Source organism: Prionailurus bengalensis, chromosome B4 (genome assembly GCF_016509475.1).
Source record: "Prionailurus bengalensis isolate Pbe53 chromosome B4, Fcat_Pben_1.1_paternal_pri, whole genome shotgun sequence".
NCBI lineage: Eukaryota > Metazoa > Chordata > Mammalia > Carnivora > Felidae > Prionailurus > Prionailurus bengalensis.
This window is the reverse complement of record NC_057358.1, coordinates 141983507-142002593: the sequence shown is the minus strand read 5'-3', so window position 1 is coordinate 142002593 and position 19087 is coordinate 141983507. Positions and strand designations below refer to the sequence as shown.

General features: G+C 56.5%; 2 protein-coding genes across 5 annotated transcripts; both read left to right on the top strand.

The window, feature by feature from the left end:
* The first annotated feature begins 1965 nt into the window (after positions 1–1965).
* Positions 1966–5467, top strand: CHKB (choline kinase beta). Of its 2 annotated transcripts, XM_043563114.1 has the most exons (11): positions 1966–2411; positions 2614–2722; positions 2951–3064; positions 3272–3405; positions 3693–3788; positions 3958–4016; positions 4103–4184; positions 4312–4420; positions 4559–4662; positions 4947–5028; positions 5179–5467. In XM_043563114.1, exons 1-11 carry the CDS (start codon positions 2074–2076, stop codon positions 5251–5253), a joined length of 1302 nt encoding a protein of 433 aa, XP_043419049.1. In that variant the 5' UTR covers positions 1966–2073; the 3' UTR covers positions 5254–5467. The 2 variants fall into 2 exon arrangements, with proteins under 2 accessions (XP_043419049.1, XP_043419048.1); XM_043563113.1 differs by lacking the exon at positions 3693–3788 and having other exon boundaries at positions 2022–2411.
* Positions 5468–5718: 251 nt separating this feature from the next.
* On the top strand, positions 5719–14049 carry CPT1B (carnitine palmitoyltransferase 1B). 3 transcript variants are annotated; one of them, XM_043563111.1, is made up of 19 exons: positions 5720–6103; positions 6521–6680; positions 7053–7192; positions 7490–7667; positions 7892–7993; positions 8179–8316; positions 8415–8492; positions 9280–9387; positions 9462–9546; positions 10106–10301; positions 10635–10820; positions 10907–11012; positions 11095–11211; positions 11578–11742; positions 11822–11956; positions 12056–12208; positions 12779–12892; positions 13470–13562; positions 13709–14049. In XM_043563111.1, exons 2-19 carry the CDS (start codon positions 6540–6542, stop codon positions 13790–13792), a joined length of 2319 nt encoding a protein of 772 aa, XP_043419046.1. In that variant the 5' UTR covers positions 5720–6103; positions 6521–6539; the 3' UTR covers positions 13793–14049. The 3 variants fall into 3 exon arrangements, with proteins under 3 accessions (XP_043419045.1, XP_043419046.1, XP_043419047.1); XM_043563110.1 differs by having other exon boundaries at positions 5719–6103; positions 11822–12208; XM_043563112.1 differs by lacking the exon at positions 5720–6103 and having other exon boundaries at positions 6466–6680.
* The last annotated feature ends 5038 nt before the right edge of the window (positions 14050–19087 follow it).

The following is a 19087-nucleotide window of genomic DNA, read 5'->3' as shown; positions in this document are numbered from 1 at the left end:
CACCATTTACTCGAATCCACCTGGATTCTGCAGGGGCCATTCAGGTGAACTTAAGATGTAACGGGCATCACCACTTTATGTCTTTGAGAGTGACAAATCTCTGCAGTCCCACCAGGAATGCAGCACGTTTCTGCTTTAGTATTGTGGTAGGGTCCCCTCCCTAAGGAAAGAAAAAAAACCTCAAGGCAACCTGGCTATACGCATACGTGACAACATCCGTTGTGATCTTGTAACATGAGAGCACTTAATCAGACTACATGTTTGTGTGTTACCATATATGGGACACAAAGAGGTAAAAAATATATATATTTAAAAAACTACACCACGAGGCATTCAGGGCTCAGTTCTTCGGGTACGAACCCAACTGAGCGGTGCCGGCAGGAATAAAGTTGCTTCCTGGAAAGAAAAGCCTCGGTGTCACGACTCTTCGTGCAAGAATCTTGCTACAGTGTTCTAGAGGACGTGAGAGTCGGTGTGGGGGTAGTTTCAGGGGCTTCACTTTGCTCATCCTCCCACGATTCTGATTCCACAGGTCAGGGATCAATGTATAGGCTCTGCCCACTGCTAGGTATAATTATCCCAAGATGTACTGGGACCAAAAAAGTAACCACAGGACTTGGGTCAGGATTCCATTTATTATGTGGCTTCCATAGTCCCTACTCTAACCAGTGTTTCATGATGCTTCAGGTACCTTGGCACAAGTGTCTCAGATCCTGTATCTAACAGCTCTTGAAAGGTCTGGATAGTCCCTTTCCCAAAGTAAATTATTTGTTAAGTGGCTCTAGGTTCCTCTGGGGAAGGATTAGAGGACTTTTTTTTTTTTTTTTTCATATGCTTTCAGTGGCATCACAGGATCCTTCCTTGAAGGACCAAGCCTCCCTTTCAACCAGTGGACTCCAGGTCTCAGAACTGGCTCAGATTTAAACGGAGTGAGGGATCCTGATTTCCACAGCAGCAACCGACATCTGCCTTCTGGTCACAAATTCTTTGTTTCCTTCTGGTTATTCAAATCAATTAACACTCTAGTCAGCTGCCTATCTATTTTATCCCAAAGAACACTATGGTCCAACATGCATGGCCACAGATCCCTAGGGTCAAGTCATTCTGGTTGCCACTCCAGTCTGCAGCAGAAGCAGAAACGCAGGAGGTTGTGCATTTTAGGTGGGACCCCACCAAGGTGGGGTGAGTCTGATCGGTCCTCAAACTGCCAAGGTGGGCCAAGGAGACGTTATACAGCACCAGGTGTTTGCTCCAAGGTGTGCCTTCTCCTGGATTTGATGTTCTAACTGGCCTAGGTCTGGAGGCAAGGAGGTAGTGGAGTCGGGCATGAAGACATTCTTCCTCTCAGAGGTGCGCTTCAACTTACAGGACAGCCTTAGCGGTGATTAGGGATGGAAGGCACCTGGAGTCATCAGAATTGTCCCAAGAGTCCCAAACTCTCATTCACTCAACAAATGTTTATTCGGCACCTACCACGTGCCCCACACTCTCTACTCCATGGAGGGGAGTCACACACACCGTCTCCCCCTCCAGGTGGGACCCACACTCAGGATCGGGCGCTCAATGGCTGTCCTGCTTGCTCGACTTCCCCGGGGGAGGGGTTGGGGCGCAAACCTATCCAGCGAGTGGCCGCCGCCGCCTGCGCTGCCCCGTCCGCTCCCCGAGGCTGGCGAAGGCACGTCTCCGTTCACCGGCCCCTCCCTGGGTATACCTGCCCTTTAGCACCCGGCCCACCCCACTCCCGCCAGCGGAATAGCTCGCTCGCTGCCTGAGGACACACCGCCCCGCCCACGTGACCCACCTTCGCGACGCGCCACAGGGCAGCGCGCCCAGCTGCTCAAGACACTTCTGGTCGGCCCACGTCGTTTCCTCGGCTCCGGCCGCAGGCCAAACAGCTGCCTGTCTTTTCAGCGGCCCCGCCCAGCGAGAGAGGTCATTGGTCTTCGCCCGGAGCAGGGGCGGGACGCTCCCTGAGCACGCAGGATTTGGCTTTCGGAATAGGTACGCGACCAGGGTCACGGAGAGAGCCGAGCGCCGCCGCAGAGAGCCGAAAAGAGCCGGAGAGACCCGAGTATGACCGGAGAAGAGCAGGCTAGCCGGAAGCAGACCCGAGCGCAGCCGGAAGGAGCCGAGTCTGCCCGAAGGGGGCTGAGCGCGACTGGACTTTGGGCTTGGCCCAGGCGCGCCATGGCTGCCGAGGGGACAGCTGTGGTCGGAGGCGGGGCTGTTGGCGGCAGCCTCGCCAAGGACGGCTTGCTGCAGTCTCAGTGCCTGGACGCGGCCCCGAACCGGCGGCGCAGCTCGTCGCTATCGCGTGACGCCGAGCGCCGAGCCTACCAGTGCTGCCGGGAGTACTTGGGCGGGGCCTGGCGCCGAGTGCGGCCCGAACAGCTGAGGGTTGACCCTGTGAGGTGGGAGGTCAGGGGTCGAGCTCGGGCCCTCAGGACACCGCGTTTCGGCGGCCTCGCGCGCGCGCGGGGGCGGGGACGGGGGCGGGGCCGGCCTGGCCGGGGGCGGACGCGGGGGGAGCCCGGCGGGAGGGGGGAGGGGGGTGGGGGTCCGGGACCGGGGCGGCCGACCGCGGGCTGAGCGCACCCCGGTGTGGGTCTGCAGCGGAGGCCTCAGTAACCTGCTCTTCCGCTGCTCGCTGCCGGACCACCTGCCCAGCGTCGGCAAGGAGCCCCGCGAGGTGCTGCTGCGACTGTACGGGGCCATCCTGCAGGTGAGGAGGGAGTGTGGGCCGCAGCGGCCAGTGGCATTAGGACCTCCCAGCAAGCGTGGCGGGGGGGGGGGGGGGGGGGGGGGCTAAGCAGCTTGTAAATTACCGTAGCCACGCCGGGCTCTGGAGCCTGCGGGCTGTAGAGCGGGAAGTGAAGCGGTGATGGGACAGGAAAGCAGACCCTCCGGTGTTAGCACCGCTCTGCCCGCTTTGTTGTCCGTCTTCCTTCAGGGCGTGGATTCCTTGGTCCTTGAAAGTGTGATGTTCGCCATCCTGGCGGAGCGGTCGCTGGGGCCCCAGCTCTATGGAGTCTTTCCAGAGGGCCGGCTGGAACAGTACATCCCAGTATGAGCCCAGCCCGGCCCTGACCTCCCTGAGGCACCTCCTTCCCCCCAGCCCCTGTTCCCCTTTCCAGTGCGTGCCTTCACACCCCTTACCCCAGGTAGGGCATTTTCCCCAAGACCCTGACTTCCCCCCCCCCCAACCCATTCCCCTACCCCTTCCCCCTCCTGCCCCAGCCCCCTCACCACCCTGATAGGTTCCTGGGTGCAGAGCCGGCCACTGAAAACGTGTGAGCTTCGAGAGCCGGTGTTGTCAGCAGAAATCGCCACGAAGATGGCCCGGTTCCATGGCATGGAGATGCCGTTCACTAAGGAGCCCCACTGGCTGTTTGGGACCATGGAACGGTGAGTCAGGAGCCTCCTCGGGGCTCCTGCACACCTGGTCTGAACCCTACTGCTGGCAGGTACTACCCTGGGCTGCAACTGAATGTGTCCATGACTGTCCAGTCCTCCAGCTGAGCGGATTACGCATCCCGGTGTCGTCTAGTATGGTCTCTCCCAGAACAGGCTTCCAAATAATGCAGACAAGTCAGAAAAGTCCATCAGACAAGTCATACAGTGACAGGAAAAAGTCAGATAGGAGAGAGGTAGGCAGGGATCACAGTGAGCATATCTTATTCTTTGGGCTTCAGGTACCTAAAGCAGATCCAGGACCTGCCCCACACTGGCCTCCCACAGATGAACCTGCTGGAGATGTACAGCCTGAAGGATGAGATGGGTAACCTCAGGTGAGGGAAGGCAGGGCAGGAGAACAGAATAGCACAGGAGGCAGTTCCAGGTACCGAATGGGGTCCTTCCCAGGATTTACTGAGGGCTGGGTCAGGGCCTGGCCCACGAGGGTGACTCACCCTCCTCTGGTCACTCCTACTCAGGACCCATGCCCCTGTTTCCCTGCAGGAAATTGCTAGACTCTACCCCATCACCAGTGGTCTTCTGTCACAATGACATCCAGGAAGGTAGGAGAAAGCATCTGAGTCTCCTAACCTAAGGTGAGGGGGGCCAGAGGACCCTGGAGTGACCAGAACTGCACCCCTTCTCCCAGGGAACATCTTGTTGCTCTCAGAGCCAGAAAACACCGACAGACTGATGCTGGTCGACTTTGAGTACAGTAGTTACAACTACAGGTGAGGGTTAAGAGAATGGTCTCCATGGGTCTGCTTCCAAGCACTGTAGAAAACAGACTAGGCCTTCCTCTCTGCATCCCAGCCACCCAGGGTATTTGGGGACTGAGTGTCTACCTTATTCCCCCAGGGGCTTTGACATTGGGAACCATTTTTGTGAGTGGGTTTATGATTATACTCACGACGAGTGGCCTTTCTACAAAGCACAGCCTGCAGACTACCCCACCCGGGGGCAGCAGGTATGTGGACCAGAGGCTGGGGAGCGGGACCTGGCCTATGAGGGACGAGGAAGGTGATGTCTGAAAAGAATATCAAGAAAGGATGTTCACTGGGAAATGCTCCAGTCTCATTTCCTGACTCTTGTCTGTTGATCTCAGCTCCATTTTATTCGCCATTACCTAGCAGAGGTCAAGAAAGGTGAGACCATCTCCCAAGAGGAGCAGAGGAAACTGGAAGAAGATTTGCTGGTAGAGGCTAATCGGTGAGGAAGGATGGGTGGGGGCAGGGGTAGAGCAGGGTGCAGGGGAAAGGGAGCTGAGGAAGGAGGCAGGCAGGCCGACTCACAGGATTGCAGGTAAGGTGCCAGTGCCTGGTGGGGGCAGGGAGTGCAGATGAGGCTGATGGAGAGTGGTGACAGTCAGGACAGGGTTGGGGTTAGGGCAGTGGGGGAGAAGTTGGAGCTCTGGGGCTTGACCAACCTCAGGGATAGGATCCAGGTAATACCAAGTATGCTCTGAACCCCTCTGTTTCTCCTGCCCCCCTTAGGTATGCTCTGGCATCCCATTTCTTTTGGGGTCTCTGGTCTATCCTCCAGGCGTCTATGTCCACCATAGAATTTGGTTACCTGGTGAGTACCCAGGTGGGCCGTTAGGTGTGACGGGAGGTGGGGTGCATCAGGGGCCATGTGCTCTCCAGGAAGTCTGTGGGCAGACTTGGTGGGGGCTGGGTGTGCCTGGCCCACCCTTCTCACAAGTCTGTGGGGTGGGTTCTCCCCCAGGAGTACGCCCAGTCTCGATTCCAGTTCTACTTCCAGCAGAAGGGACAGCTGAGCAGCTTCCAGCCCTCATCCTGACTCTCCACAGCCCCCAACCGCCAGATTTCTCCTGGAGTCTCCAGGGCAGGACCTTGGAGGGAGGGGCAAAGGGTGGGGAGGGGCTCTGGGAACTGGGCTGAGCCCTGGAGTGAGAGTGGGGCTGAGGAGGCTGACCTCTCCCCACAGCCCGAAGATGGTGGGAGGGAACCCCTGGGCTGTGCACCTTAAGACAATAAACAAGCTTCTTCCTTCACACCCTGTCCTAGCTCTGCAGCACAAAGTACCAACCAAGGAATGCACACAGGGTGACAAAGTGACCGTGGCTCTGAACCTCACTTTCCCTTTCTGAAAAGCATGGCTGTTTGGTGCTCTGGGCTTGAGAGTAGTTACGGGTCCACTCTGCCAAATGGAGCCCCTGGCCCTCTCTCTCCCTGGCTCCAGCTTAGAAGTGATGCACACTGGGGAGACTGGGGTGGGGGACTGGGGAGCAATGGGGGTACAGAGAGGGCCCTGGGGTGGGGCTGCCCAACCCTGAGCACTGGAGAGCAGGGGACAGGCAGCACAGCTGACACATGGATGACCTTTTCCCTACATTCAGCTATTTTTAGCTCTAATGCTACCATCCTCACGTGAGACCCTTTAGGCCCCCCCAGGTTCCCAAACCTCTGAGCAATCTCAGCTTGCAGAAACCGGGACCGCCCCACTCCTGATTCCCACCACAGAGGGAAGGGGATTCTGGTCGCCGCCCCACATCTGTTTTCTCAACCCAAATTTGGGAGTGGGTGTCAGGTTCCCGGTGAGGGCGGGGCGGGGATGGCCAGGCCTGAAGGACGTGGGGACACGGGCCAGAGCTACTCGCCCCACACGCTGACAGGAGCGAACCCAACCCGTGAGTGGAGTGGGGGGCAACACAGGGCCACCGGTCCGGCTCAGAGTCCCAGACCGGAGCAGGGGACCAGGACGGCGCCGGGGTCCCTCCCAGGCGGGGCTGGGAGTGCCCAGACCCGGCCTTGCTCCAGACCAACTCTGCGTCTCGCCCCCACCCCGAGGCAGCCATTCTGCAGATTTTACGGCTCGACCCCTGCACCACCGTGACGGACCCTGCCCGGAACGCGGGCGCGAGGGATCCGCGGCCGTTGGTCAGGCTGCGGGGCCGTGCGAAGCGGAAGGGCGGGGGACGGCCGCCAGCGCGGTGCGGGCGGGGGCGCGGCCCGGCCGGGGGCGGAGGGAGGGGGCCTCCGCGCAGAGGGCGGCCGGGGGCGGGGTCAGCCTGAGCCCGCCCGCGCACCCTCCTGCCCCCTCCCAGGTGACGACCAACCTCCAGGATGGCGGAAGCGCACCAGGCCGTGGCCTTCCAGTTCACGGTGACCCCAGATGGGGTCGACTTCCGGCTCAGTCGGGAGGCCCTGAAACACATCTACCTGTCTGGGATCAACTCCTGGAAGAAACGCCTGATTCGCATCAAGGTGGGCGCAGGTGGTTCTGGCTTCTTCCAGCAAGTGCAGAATAGAGCCCTCTCGGAGACGGAGGCCAGGTGTCAGCTGCTGCCCCTTTGTTAAGATCCTCCACCCCACCTTGGCCGACAGTACTGCTGGGTGACAGGCCCTAGCAGTGCAGAAACCAGAGCGGCGCTCAAGGTGTGGCGGGGAGATGGGCATACAAGGAGTGGCAGAGGGACACAGTGAGTAATGGGGTGCTGCAGGTGTGGGAGTGTGGAGAAGGGGAAGACCAGACATGAGGGAGGAAGAAGAACACAACAGGTGAGAGACCCGGGACCCCACAGGTGCCTGCTCACCGCCGTCACTCCTGCTGTAAGTGTGCTTGTTTCTGCCCCACAGAATGGTATCCTTAGGGGTGTGTACCCTGGCAGCCCCACCAGCTGGCTGGTCGTCGTCATGGCAACCATGGGTTCTTCCTACTGCAAAGTGGACATCTCCATGGGACTCATCTGCTGTATCCAGAGATGCCTCCCTGAGGGGTGAGAAGCAGGGCTATGAGAGAGGGCCGGGCAGGCTCTAAGGCCAGGGTTCCTGAGCTGGGCAGATGCAGGACAGTAGCCATTGGAGGTCCTAGGGCAGCCCTCCCTGGGGGCTGCCATCACCAGAGTCCCACATTCCTAAGTTTGCATGTTATGCATTCAGACACGAGTGTGCCCAGGAATGTTATTCTTCAGCACCTCCCCCAAGATGGTTTGTACCATGAAAACTTCAGAGTCAGAATTTCCCCAAGGCTGGCCTCAAGTGGACCCCCTGCAGCCCTCTCCCTTCTCTGACAGATGTGGCCCCTACCGGACCCCACAGACCCGGGCACTTCTCAGCATGGCTATCTTCTCCACGGGGGTCTGGATGATGGGCATCTTCTTCTTCCGCCAAACCCTGAAAATGCTTCTTTCCTACCATGGCTGGATGTTTGAGATGCACGGCCAGACCAGCCACTTCACCAAAGTCTGGGCTGTGAGCAGAAGCCAGGGGAGGGGGTCAGGCATCTGGTTTGAGACCCTGGGGGCCTCATTTGGGGTTCTAACTTGGAGGGGAGAGGCAGACAGGGCACTGGTGCCTGGTGCATAGGTTTGTCCTGGTTCTGAGGGTCGGGGGCCCAAGTCCTCAAGTGTTTGCTAGTTTGTTTCCATTATTTCCCCTGGTTCTCACCAGAAACACTCTGTGCTCTGTACGCCCAGTTCTGTGTCCGCCTTCTGTCCAGCCGGCGGCCCATGCTCTACAGTTTCCAGACATCCCTGCCCAAGCTTCCTGTGCCCAGCGTGCCAGCCACAATTCACCGGGTGAGGGCCTGAGTCAGACATCCCAATGTGCAGGCTAGGCTGGACCCAGAGGACTTCTGCAAACATAAGGAACTGTCCCCTGCAAAGAGCGCGGTTTAGAGCAATGGGGCTGGGTTGGAAGAGGGTCGGGACAGAGGTGGTTGTTGCTGTTTGGCCCCCACACTGACAATAACTTGGCTGGACAGTACCTGGAGTCTGTGCGGCCCTTGCTGGATGATGAGGAATATTACCGAATGGAGACGCTGGCCAAAGAATTCCAGGACAAGACTGCTCCCAGGCTGCAGAAGTACCTGGTCCTCAAGTCATGGTGGGCAACTAACTATGTGAGTCCCCTCCCGGGCTTACCCTCACCTCCGCTTGTGTCAGGGGGATCTGTCCCCTGCCCTCTGCCCCAGCCCTCACTGCTCCCTCCCTCCCGCAGGTGAGTGACTGGTGGGAAGAGTACGTGTATCTGCGCAGCAGGGCCCCCCTCGTGGTGAACAGCAACTACTATGTCATGGTGCGAGAGAATTCGGGGACAGGGAAGATGGGGGAGGTCCTGGAGGAACAGTCAGGAAGCAGCTTCAGGGCCGCAGAGATACCGAGGATCTAGAGAACTGGGTAGCCACACAGCCTGACGCTGTCAGTCTCAGAGTCCCCAGGCTCCGTCACTTCCTGCCTTGGTTCCCTTGCTGGCCTCCCAGCCGCATGTTTCCAGCTCTCCTAACACCATCCCCAGGGAATCTCCTTCATCTTGCCTCCCTTTTGTGTCACCATGTGGACCCAGAGCAGCTTCTCTGAGAGCTCAGGAGGTCACTGTTGGTCTCTAACCCTCCCATGGCCAGCCCCCCACCCCCAGCACATGCTTGTGCGCAGCCACCAGGGTCCCCCCACCGCCCAGCCACAGGTCCATGCAGCATGCCTCTCTCTCCTCTCCCACTGTCCAAAACACACTGTGAATCCTGTGCTGAATTCCCCTCCTCCACAAAACTGTCCTCCTCACAGCTTATATATAGCTTGTCCACACCAGAGGTTTTAAACTGTTTTTTAGTGGTGGGAACTTCTTTTTCGATGCAAAATAAACAAAATACGAACAAAAATAGATTATGGAAAAGCAGATCAAAGATTCAGGCTGGGCAGAGGGGTTACGTGATCAGTTACGCATTTCATCTCTGGCAGTGCACCCCGACCAAATGTGCAGGATGGACCGGGGGAAGGGGTCAAGACACCCTGTTCTTAGGCAGGGAGACCAAGGTGACCTGTGCACATTTGTCACACCACCTGCAAGCTCTGTCCTCTCTCTGTAGGACTTTGTGCTCATCAAGAACACAGACATACAGGCAGCCCGCCTGGGAAACATCGTCCACGCTATGATCATGTATCGCCGTAAACTGGACCGTGAAGAGATCAAGCCTGTGAGTTGTGTTGTGTTGAGGGCATGACAGGGAAAGGAGGCCTGAGTCTGAGCCATGCTGGGCCTTCCCCCCAGGTGATGGCACTGGGCATCGTGCCCATGTGCTCCTACCAGATGGAGAGGATGTTCAACACCACCCGGATCCCAGGCAAGGAGACAGGTACTGGCCACAACCAGGAGCCCGTGGTGGGACCATCCAGACGGAGTTCCCTCCCGCCCAGCTCTGGGCCTGCCATGGCTGGTCACCCTACCACCTGCTCATCCATCACCAAGCATCCTGGGTGTCTCAGGGTCATGTAATTGTGACCCTACTGTTCACAGGCACGATGCTAGTGCTGGGACCCTGCGGGCCCAAAACAGAGCCCCTCCTGTCCTGTCCGGGCTTCACAGGCCAGGGGAAGGTAGTCTGAGGAAGGAGCAGCAGGGGGGCGGAGCTTTCCGTGAGCCCTTCATGGAGCCTGTAGGACCAGAAGGCTGCTCGCAGACCCTGGGGCAGTGTGTGGGCTTCCTGCCCTGTGAAGTGTTTCACAGGGTGTTGGCCTTAAACAAGAGGTGTGGAGGCAACCAGCATAGGGCCTGGTTCAATGCAGGCCCCCTGCACCCCAGCCCCCCCCCCCCCGGGGGAGGAAAGCCCAGCTGGCAGCCTACAGAGCAGGTGGAGTGGGAGCAAGGCACGCCATGCCACGCTGCCTCAGCCTTCCTGCCCGCTTCCGCTGTAGACCTGCTGCAGCACCTCTCCGACAGCAGGCACGTGGCCGTCTACCACAAGGGCCGCTTCTTCAAGGTGTGGCTCTACCAGGGCTCGCACCTGCTCAAGCCTTGCGACCTGGAGATGCAGTTCCAGAGGATCCTGGATGACCCCTCCCCCCCTCAGCCTGGGGAGGAGAAGCTGGCAGCCCTCACTGCGGGGGGAAGGTATCAGGGCCCCACGAGGGGAGGGGCTTGGCCCCGAGTGCCGCCCTGGAACTTGGGGCCAGAGGCGTGACTGAGGGAGGGAAGTGCTGGCATGGCATCCTCTGTCCACAGCAGGACCCTCTGTGGCGAGGGGCACTGCTGGTCAGTGGCTGTAACCCACTGCCTCTCCAGCCACATCCAGCTCGGTGATGGCCAGGTGGGAGTGTGTGGAGGACAAGGACACCTTCCAGGAGAGGCTGGTACCCCCAGCTCTGGGCCCTGCTGGGTCCTGGGAGGTGCCCTTCTCTGCCACCCACAGTGTCTCCAGCTCTCACCCTGCCCTTATGCCCCCAGAGTGGAGTGGGCACAGGCACGCCAGGCTTTCTTCAGCTCCGGCAAGAACAAGACTGCTCTAGACGCCATCGAGCGCGCTGCTTTCTTTGTGGCCCTGGACGAGGAGTCTCCCCACTACGACCCTGAAGATGAGGCCAGCCTCAGCCTCTATGGCAAGGCCCTACTTCACGGCAACTGCTACAACAGGTGTGGCACCCCAGCCCCGGTGCAGGCCCCCCGCCTCTCCGTCCATCTCGGTGTGCTCCGCTCATCGCCTGCCTCCTTTCCTGCAGGTGGTTCGACAAGTCTTTTACTATCATTGCCTTCAAGAATGGCCAGCTGGGCCTCAACACGGAACACGCGTGGGCAGACGCCCCTATCATAGGGCACCTCTGGGAGGTAACGGGCCCTGAGGCATCCCGTAGGGCAGGCTGGGTGCGGGACACGTGGGTGCTCTCTCAGCCTGACCTTCTCCCTGCAGTTTGTCCTGGGCACTGACACCTTCCACCTGGGCTACACGGAGACTGGGCACTGCCTGGGCAAACCGAACCCCATGCTTGCAGCTCCCCAGCGGCTGCAGTGGGACATTCCCGAGCAGGTGTGCCGTCTGCGAAGGAACAGGGACGGGCTTGTGAGAGAGTGACAAGTATGACAAGTACCTGGGATGCTCTCGGGGGAGGGACAGGAGCTTCTCAGAGTCTACTTGGTGGTTAGAGAAAGATGTGAGGTGTGAGAGTCATCCGTGGATCACCTGTTAGTGCCTCCCTCTTCCCACAAAGCCCTACCTGACCTCTGGTGGCTGCTGCGCCCAGGTTGCCCTTTGTGTCTGAAGACGGAGAAGGTGCACCGAGACCTGCCCAGCCCCGCTTTTCATCTATCACCTAAACTTCAGGCCTCCCAGATGTGACCCTGGAGTCCTGCTTAGAGAGCTCTGCCCCCAGCTGACCCTTCCATGTCTTGGCAGTGCCAGGCGGTCATCGAGAGCTCCTACCAGGTGGCCACAGCGCTGGCAGACGACGTGGAGCTGTACTGCTTCCAGTTCTTGCCATTTGGCAAAGGCCTAATCAAGAAGTGTCGGACCAGCCCTGACGCCTTTGTGCAGATTGCCCTGCAGCTGGCCCACTTCCGGGTAGGAGCCCCGCAGGGCCGCTGAGGGGGCGGGGTGGCACCAGACTCACCTGCCAGATTCACCCCTCTCTGCTCCTCAGGACAGGGGCAAGTTCTGCCTGACCTATGAAGCTTCCATGACTAGAATGTTCCGAGAGGGACGGACCGAGACTGTCCGTTCCTGTACCAGCGAGTCCACAGCCTTTGTTCAGGCTATGGTGAAGGGGTCCCACATGGTGAGCCTCCCCGACCAGCCACACTGTGAGGTGACCCCTCTACCTTCTGCCCACCTTGGGGTCAGGGCTACTCTTCACTGCTCCACTTCTGCTCCCCAGAAAGCAGACCTCCAAGATCTCTTCCGGAAAGCTTCCAAGAAACACCAGAATATGTACCGCCTGGCCATGACAGGGGCTGGGATAGACAGGCACCTCTTCTGCCTTTACGTGGTCTCCAAGTACCTGGGGGTCAGCTCCCCTTTCCTGGCTGAGGTCAGCATTGTTGGTGGGTGTGTCCTCTGTCCCCATGCCCTCTCCTGGGGGGGCTTGGCCTGTTTTCTTTCTGGCCAGCTCCCCAGAAGCTGCCCTCGAGGGCTGGGGCCGGCTTTCCCACTCTACAGCCCATCCAGGCTTGTGGTCCTGGCTCTGAGTGGGAACTTCCCCTCACGGAGCTGGTGTTCTCAGGAGAGTGTCAGGTGATGACAGCACTTGTGAGGAAAGCGTAGAGGCTGCAGTATCAGGGTGGGCAGAATACCCAGGCAGAGGAACCTCCGGTGCCCAGACACTGAGGCAGGGGTGTGGGTGCGCAAGGAACAGCAGGAGGGGAGGGAGCAGAACCAAGGAAGGGATAGGCTGGTAGGAGAGGAGGCCCAGGGGACAGTTAGGTCACATGGGGCCTTGAGGGTTTTGTGCAGATGCTGACATGGCTGAGAACAGACTGGCAGGGTGGGCGAGGGGCAGCGTCACTCGTACTGGTGCTGACGCACCACCTGTCAGCAGGTGCATGCTCGGTGCATGGCGCTCCGTGCATGGTGTCTCACTGCTGGGGCCCCCTTGTTGCAGGTGCTCTCAGAACCCTGGCGCCTCTCCACCAGCCAGATCGCTCAATTCCAGATCCGTATGTTTGACCCAGAGCAGTACCCGAATCACTTGGGCGCCGGTGGTGGCTTTGGCCCTGTAAGTGCCCTTGAAAGAGGACGATGAGCAGGACTGGGCCCCAGGGGTTTCAGTGGAGAGTGCAGTCTTGAAGTCAGACCAGAGGTGGGAGCATGGCCCCGGGGCTTGCCCTGCATGGAAACAGCATGAGTAGCTATGGGCCTGACCTGAAGACAGAAGACGGGTGCCTGGGGCCCACCCAGGCCAACACTCCTCAATACTCCCAGCTGCAGCATGACCACACCCAGGGCTGGTTTCCTCCTCTGAAGTGTGTGCTTCCCAGAGACAGCCCAGGCCTCCCACTGAGAAGTTCAAGGGGGCTAGTTTGTCACCCGCCCCCCGGAGAGAAGCGGTGATATTGAGCCTCCTGAAAGAAACACAAGGTCCTGGGTTCCTGGTAGTGTCTGGAGCTGCATCGGGCAGAGCCCCTTGGTTTTCACGCTTTTTCTTGGGGGTGTTCCTGACCTCAGGAAAAACGCAGCATCTGGGGTGGGGCCCCTTCCTGGGAATATTGTGGGGAGAACAAGCATGAAGTCAGCTTGGCTTTCAGATCCACAAAGTTTGCTTTACTTGTTCTTTACTCTCGTGCTGCCCTCAGGTGGCAGATGACGGCTATGGGGTTTCCTACATGATTGCGGGCGAAAACACCATCTTCTTCCACGTCTCCAGCAAGTTTTCAAGCTCAGAGACAGTGAGTCTCCCCGGTTCCTGCGCAGGCCTGAGGAGGGGATGCCACCTGGGGCCCTGTCTGGGCAGGGTGGGGGAAGAGTCCTCAGTTTTAGGGGCAGAGGGACAGGGGTTCACCTGAAGGTTGGTCTGAGCTCTCGGCTCCCACAGAATGCCCAGCGCTTTGGGAACCACATCCGCCAGGCTCTGCTGGACATCGCTGATCTTTTCCAAGTTCCCAAGGCTGACAGCTGAGAGCTGGAGAAATGCCAGCTGCCCTTTCATCCCCACGTTGTGGAGGGAGGGGCCTGTGGTCGGCTCACAGGCACAGGGTGGCCTTGTACAGGTGTCCAGGCTCCAAGGACAGCTCTGGCAGCCGGCACTTTCCAGGCAGATAGATGCTGCTGGCTGAGGGCCCAGGTGGTGGAGGTGGGGTTGGAGCAGGGAGGGGATTTTGATTTTCTTTTTCTTGCTAGATACTAATAAAGATAAGGCTGTGTAATTTTCTCTTAGCTCTCAGGTACCTTTGTTTTGCTGGGGACTATGAGGCCCTCCCCTGCCCAAGTCCAGACCAGAGAAGTGGCAGGGTGGGGAGCTGGGGCTGGGAGACTGAGAGGCATATGACCTACTTTGAAATGCGTGTCTCTCCTGAGGTCACCGCTGTCCACACTCACATGTGCACTTGGAATAAATTCTTGCTTTAGAACCTTCACCTGGTCCCTGGGGCCACTTCTGTTTGTCAGCCAGAGAGTGGGGCCCACCTGCCTCCTCCATGAATAGTCATGCCCTCTGCACCCCCGCACAGCCCTGTGGAGGCCCTTGGCCTCCTCCTGGCCAAAGGGAGGGGCTGTAACCTCAGGCCCGAGGTCAAGGTGCCAAGTGGCCATGTCTGTGAGACGGCACACACTATAATCTGGAGCAACACATGCTCCTCCCCTCAGGTTGGCTTTTACATTAAATTAACATCAGGAGTAAACAAAAAGTAATTTGTTTGGAAAGTATAAGTAGACAGCACTATCACTGCATGCTAGAATGAATCTGAATCTCAGCCCTATGCTTGGTGCTAAGAACCCAGAAATGAAGGGGCGCCTGGGAGGCTCAGTTGGTTAAGCATCCGACTTTGGCTCAGGTCACGACCTCATGGTTCGTGGGTTCGAGCCCCACATCGGGCTCTGTGCTGACGGCTCAGAGCCTGGAGCCTGCTTTGGATTTTGTGTCTCCCTCTCTCTGCCCCTCCCCTGCTCATGCTCTGTCTGTCTCTGTCTCAAAAAAAAAAAAAAAAAAAGAGCCTAGAAATGAATTAGACACAATCCTGGGCCTTCTCTCATGAAGCTCTGTTTGTCGAGCTCTGTGCTGGGGGTTCAGTGGTGAACAAGGCACCGACCTATGTGGAATTCACTATTAGGTGAGACAGGCATGGATCAGGGGACGGAGTGGCTGGCAGGGAAACCAGGAGGCTTTTGGAATAATTCACTTAGTAAGTACTTATTGAGTGCTACTGTGGGCTAGGCACTGGGATACAGCTGTGAATAAAACTGGCCAAAACAGTCCCTCCCTCTGGGGCTTAGAATCTAGTGGGGAGGCAGGCATTAACGAAGAAGAATGAGTAAATTATATAGTAAGTCAGATAGTAATAAGTGCTAAGGAGAAAAGTAAGGGGAGGGAGCGCCGAGGGGTGGGTGGCAATTTCAGATGGGGTTGCACAGGCAGGCCTTCCGGAACGGGGCCATTGGACTCAGACCTGAAGGAAATGAGCGTGCAAGGGCAGCAGATACCTGGCAGAGTGGACAGCAAGAGCCAAAGCTTCAAGGTGGAAGCATTGCCTGCTGCAATGCAGGAACAGTACTGGACGGTCTGTGGCTGGCACAAAATTAGTGGGGGGGGGGGGGGGGGCGGAGCCGGGGGGGACAGGTGGACTGTGCCAGACTCTGGTTTCCCTGAATGATGGGGGAGACATTGAGGTTTGAGCAGAGGGTGATATTGCCTGCCCTAAATTTTAATGGGATCATCATGGCCAACCTAAATGACATTAGAACCAACGGTGGGGGGCGGGGGTTTGTGCACCTGACTCGACTCAGTTGAGCATCTGACTCTTGATTTCAACTCAGATCACGATCTCATGGTTCATGGGTTCGAGCCACATGTCAGGTTCTGTGCTGACAGTGTGGAGTCAGCTTGGGATTCCCTCTCTCTCTGCCCCTCCCATACTCATGCTCTGTCTTTCAAAATAAATAAATATGGGTGCCTGGGTGGCTCAGTCAGTTAAGCATTTAACTATTGGTTTCAGCTCAGGTCATGATCTCATGGTTTGTGAGTTTGAGCCCCACATCGGGCTCCTTGCTGACACTGTGGAAACTGCTTGGGATTCTCTCTCTCTCCCTCTCTCTCTCTCTCTCCCTCCCTCGCTCTCTCTCTGCCCCTCTCCCCGCCTCTCTCAAAAATAAATAAATAAATTCAATAAATAAACTTTTTTTTTTTAATTCTTAAAAAAAAATAACAAAGTAGGGGCTGGTAAGGACAGAAAGGAAACCTGTCATTACTGCTCTTGGTGGGGGGGGGGGGGGCAGGGTTGGGAGAAATGGCAGGACTTAGACTAAAGAAGGGAGTCTCAGGAAACTGAGAATGTTGAAGGTCTGAAAAACCTGATAGGGAGGCACCAAAGATATTCATATTTTCTGCTTTGGGTGATTGGGATATTGGATGAGAATTTTAAATGTTGAGTTTGATGTGCCTATAGGGAGTATTCGTGAAAATGTCTCAGACTCTTCAAAATATAACTTGAAAGCTAAGGAGATGTAGGCTCCTGAGAACAACTTTGAAGATCATTAAAACCCTAAGAGTACATGAGAGGATTTTCAGGGCAGAGACTCCTAACCTCCTTTGAGTCTCAGTGAGAAGCTTATAAAACTAAATCTAAGCTCACAAAATGTTACGTTCCATTTCAGAGCTTTCTTGGTCTTCCAAAAATATCTTCACAGACCTCTGCCACTCTGGGTGTCTGTGTAACCTACTTTGGGTAGGTGTCTGGGTTTTGGCAGGTGTCTGGGCTCATCAGTTCACCCAGCTCTGGGAGATTAGTAAGCAGGGTCTCCAAAAAGCTGGCTTTTAATTAATGTTGAAATCCAAAGTTTTGTTTTTTTTTTTTAATCTGATTTGTTCTTGGTTAAAATAAGTAAGAGGAGAAACCATAGTGCTAAACCAAGATATAAACCTCTGGTGACAACCCATCAAACCTGAACAAGCTGCTTGTCTCTCATAGGTTTACAGATCTGCACTAGTAAAGGCTAGCAGCCATAACAGATAAATCCTGACATCTTCATGGTTTAACCCAAGGGAAATTTAGTTCTTGTTCAGTTGGCTGAGATGGAGACTCAGCTCCATACCATTATTCAAAGGCATGCCGACAGAAGCCCTGCCTTCCTCAAGTAGGTCCCAAGTTGCCTTGGACATCAACATCCAGCAGGTACACGGGGAAGAGAGAGAAAGTATCACTCGTGGGAAGCTTTTACGGATCTGGCCTGGTAATGATACAGGGCACTTACTGCCACATTCACTGGCCAGGGCTCATAATGCAAGGGAGGCTGGAAAATACAGTCTGGCTATATGACAAGGATATAAAGAAAACATTTGGTGAACAGTTTGCTGGTTTTGGACGCACAGGGGCATGGGAAGACCAGACTGACATCTCTGGGCTTACCGAGAGCCCATCCTTCTTGGCCTGAGCTCTGCAGGGTTCTTCAGATAGCCCACCTCATCCACTAGGCAGGGTACCCAAGGCCCTCACATTCCAGCCCAAATGATCTTCTGCCTCATCTCAAGAATGCTGAGCCCCAACCAGACTCTCCGTTCCCTAAATGAAGAAGGCTTTTTCACATCCTTGCCTTTGCCTTTGATAGAACTTTTACCTGAAATCCTGTGTTGTTCTCATCTTGGTAAACTCCTACTCTTTCCTGAAGCTGTCTTCATCACCCATCAGAGTTATTGCTGATTAGTATTTTTCTGAGATGCTGTAACAGGAATCAGCTCTGGGAAGTCTAAGCAAAGGTGGAAGGAATAGAAGTATGCAGGGTAGCTCACAGGTGGGAAGGGACAGCAAGGGAACCAGGTTCAGAAGGGCAGGAACCTGCCAGCTTGGGGAGGGGGTATGGCCTCAATAGATGGGCAAATACTCTGTGCCCAGAACTGTCTGGCTCAGTTATAGCTCTGTTTCCTATTCTGCAATCAGTCCACTAAAAATCACAATCCTTGAAAGAAAATTCAGTGCGTCCCAGGTTTATCTGGAATCTCAAAGTGTTCAAAACTGGTTAACAGCCTTCCAAATCAGCTTCTCCCCCACTGCTCCCCAACTCAGCCAGTGATCACCCTCCAGACAGCCACCAACCCATTCCTTCTTTCTTCTTCACTTCCCACATTACCAAGCCCTGTCAAGTCTATCTTCTAAAAGGCTTCTACTCTGTGTACTTCCCTCCACCCCGTCCACATCTCCAACATCATTCACCCACACAGCAACAATCTGTTTCATCTCTCCCTCCAGCAGCCAGAGAGACCTCTTCACCATGTCACTCCTCTGCCTCCCACCCTTCCGAAGTGCCCTCTAAGTAAAGACTGAGCTCCTGGGGCGCCTGGGTGGCGCAGTCGGTTAAGCGTCCGACTTCAGCCAGGTCACGATCTCGCGGTCCGTGAGTTGGAGCCCCGCGTCGGCTCTGGGCTGATGGCTCAGAGCCTGGAGCTTGTTTCTGATTCTGTGTCTCCCTCTCTCTCTGCCCCTCCCCCGTTCATGCTCTGTCTCTCTCTGTCCCAAAAATAAATAAACGTTGAAAAAAAAATTTTTTTTTTAAATTAAAAAAAAAAAAAAAAAAAAAGACTGAGCTCCTTAGACTGGCCTGTTGCGGTGTGAGCAATCTCTCCGGCCTCCTCTGGACCACAGCTTAACGTGCAGAACCGTGAGCGGTTCTCTTGCCTGTCCTGACTTGGGGCTATGTGCTTCCACCGCCTGGAGGCCAGTGATGCCTGGCAGGCCTGGACTGGAGCCAGAGCTCACACTCTCCCCAGTTGCATGTACTTCTTCTGTTCCTGCTCTGTAAGACAGATGCAACAATGTCCGCCAGCACTGTAGTTGTCAAGACTGAATATATGTGGGCGTCGAACTAATTGAACCAATATTTACTAGCACCTGCTGTGCCAAGTGCTGTCCTGAACACTGGGGGCACAGTGGTCAAGCAGACAGGGCCCTGAGTGCATACCTTACACTCATGAACCACAGAGAGGAACACAACGATCAGGACCACCAGTGGACCCTCGCTGCAATTCTGCTCTCCCGAGAACTCAGCCAGTCCTCAGTCTGGGAACTCGGCCCATCCGCGACCCAGAGCCCCACGTGCGAGACCAGCCGGAGACGACTCCGCCCCTTCCGCTCTACAGAGTAGCCAATGAGACCTGGAGGCTGACACTTGGGACCAGCCAGAAGTGGGCGCATTCACGTGTTTGTGACCCCGCCCCTTCCGCTCCGGGAGACTGGCCAATGAGGGCGAGAAGCCACTTCTGGGGGCG

Coding starts and splice junctions, on each gene's coding strand:
- CPT1B (XM_043563110.1), top strand. CDS start 6,540: ATGGCGGAAGCGCACCAGGCCGTGGCCTTCCAGTTCACGGTGACCCCA. Junction 10,302..10,634: donor GCCCTCACTGCGGGGGGAAG/GTATCAGGGCCC, acceptor TTATGCCCCCAG/AGTGGAGTGGGCACAGGCAC. Junction 12,893..13,469: donor CCGGTGGTGGCTTTGGCCCT/GTAAGTGCCCTT, acceptor TGCTGCCCTCAG/GTGGCAGATGACGGCTATGG.
- CHKB (XM_043563114.1), top strand. CDS start 2,074: ATGACCGGAGAAGAGCAGGCTAGCCGGAAGCAGACCCGAGCGCAGCCG. Junction 4,185..4,311: donor TACAGTAGTTACAACTACAG/GTGAGGGTTAAG, acceptor TTATTCCCCCAG/GGGCTTTGACATTGGGAACC. Junction 4,663..4,946: donor TTGCTGGTAGAGGCTAATCG/GTGAGGAAGGAT, acceptor TGCCCCCCTTAG/GTATGCTCTGGCATCCCATT.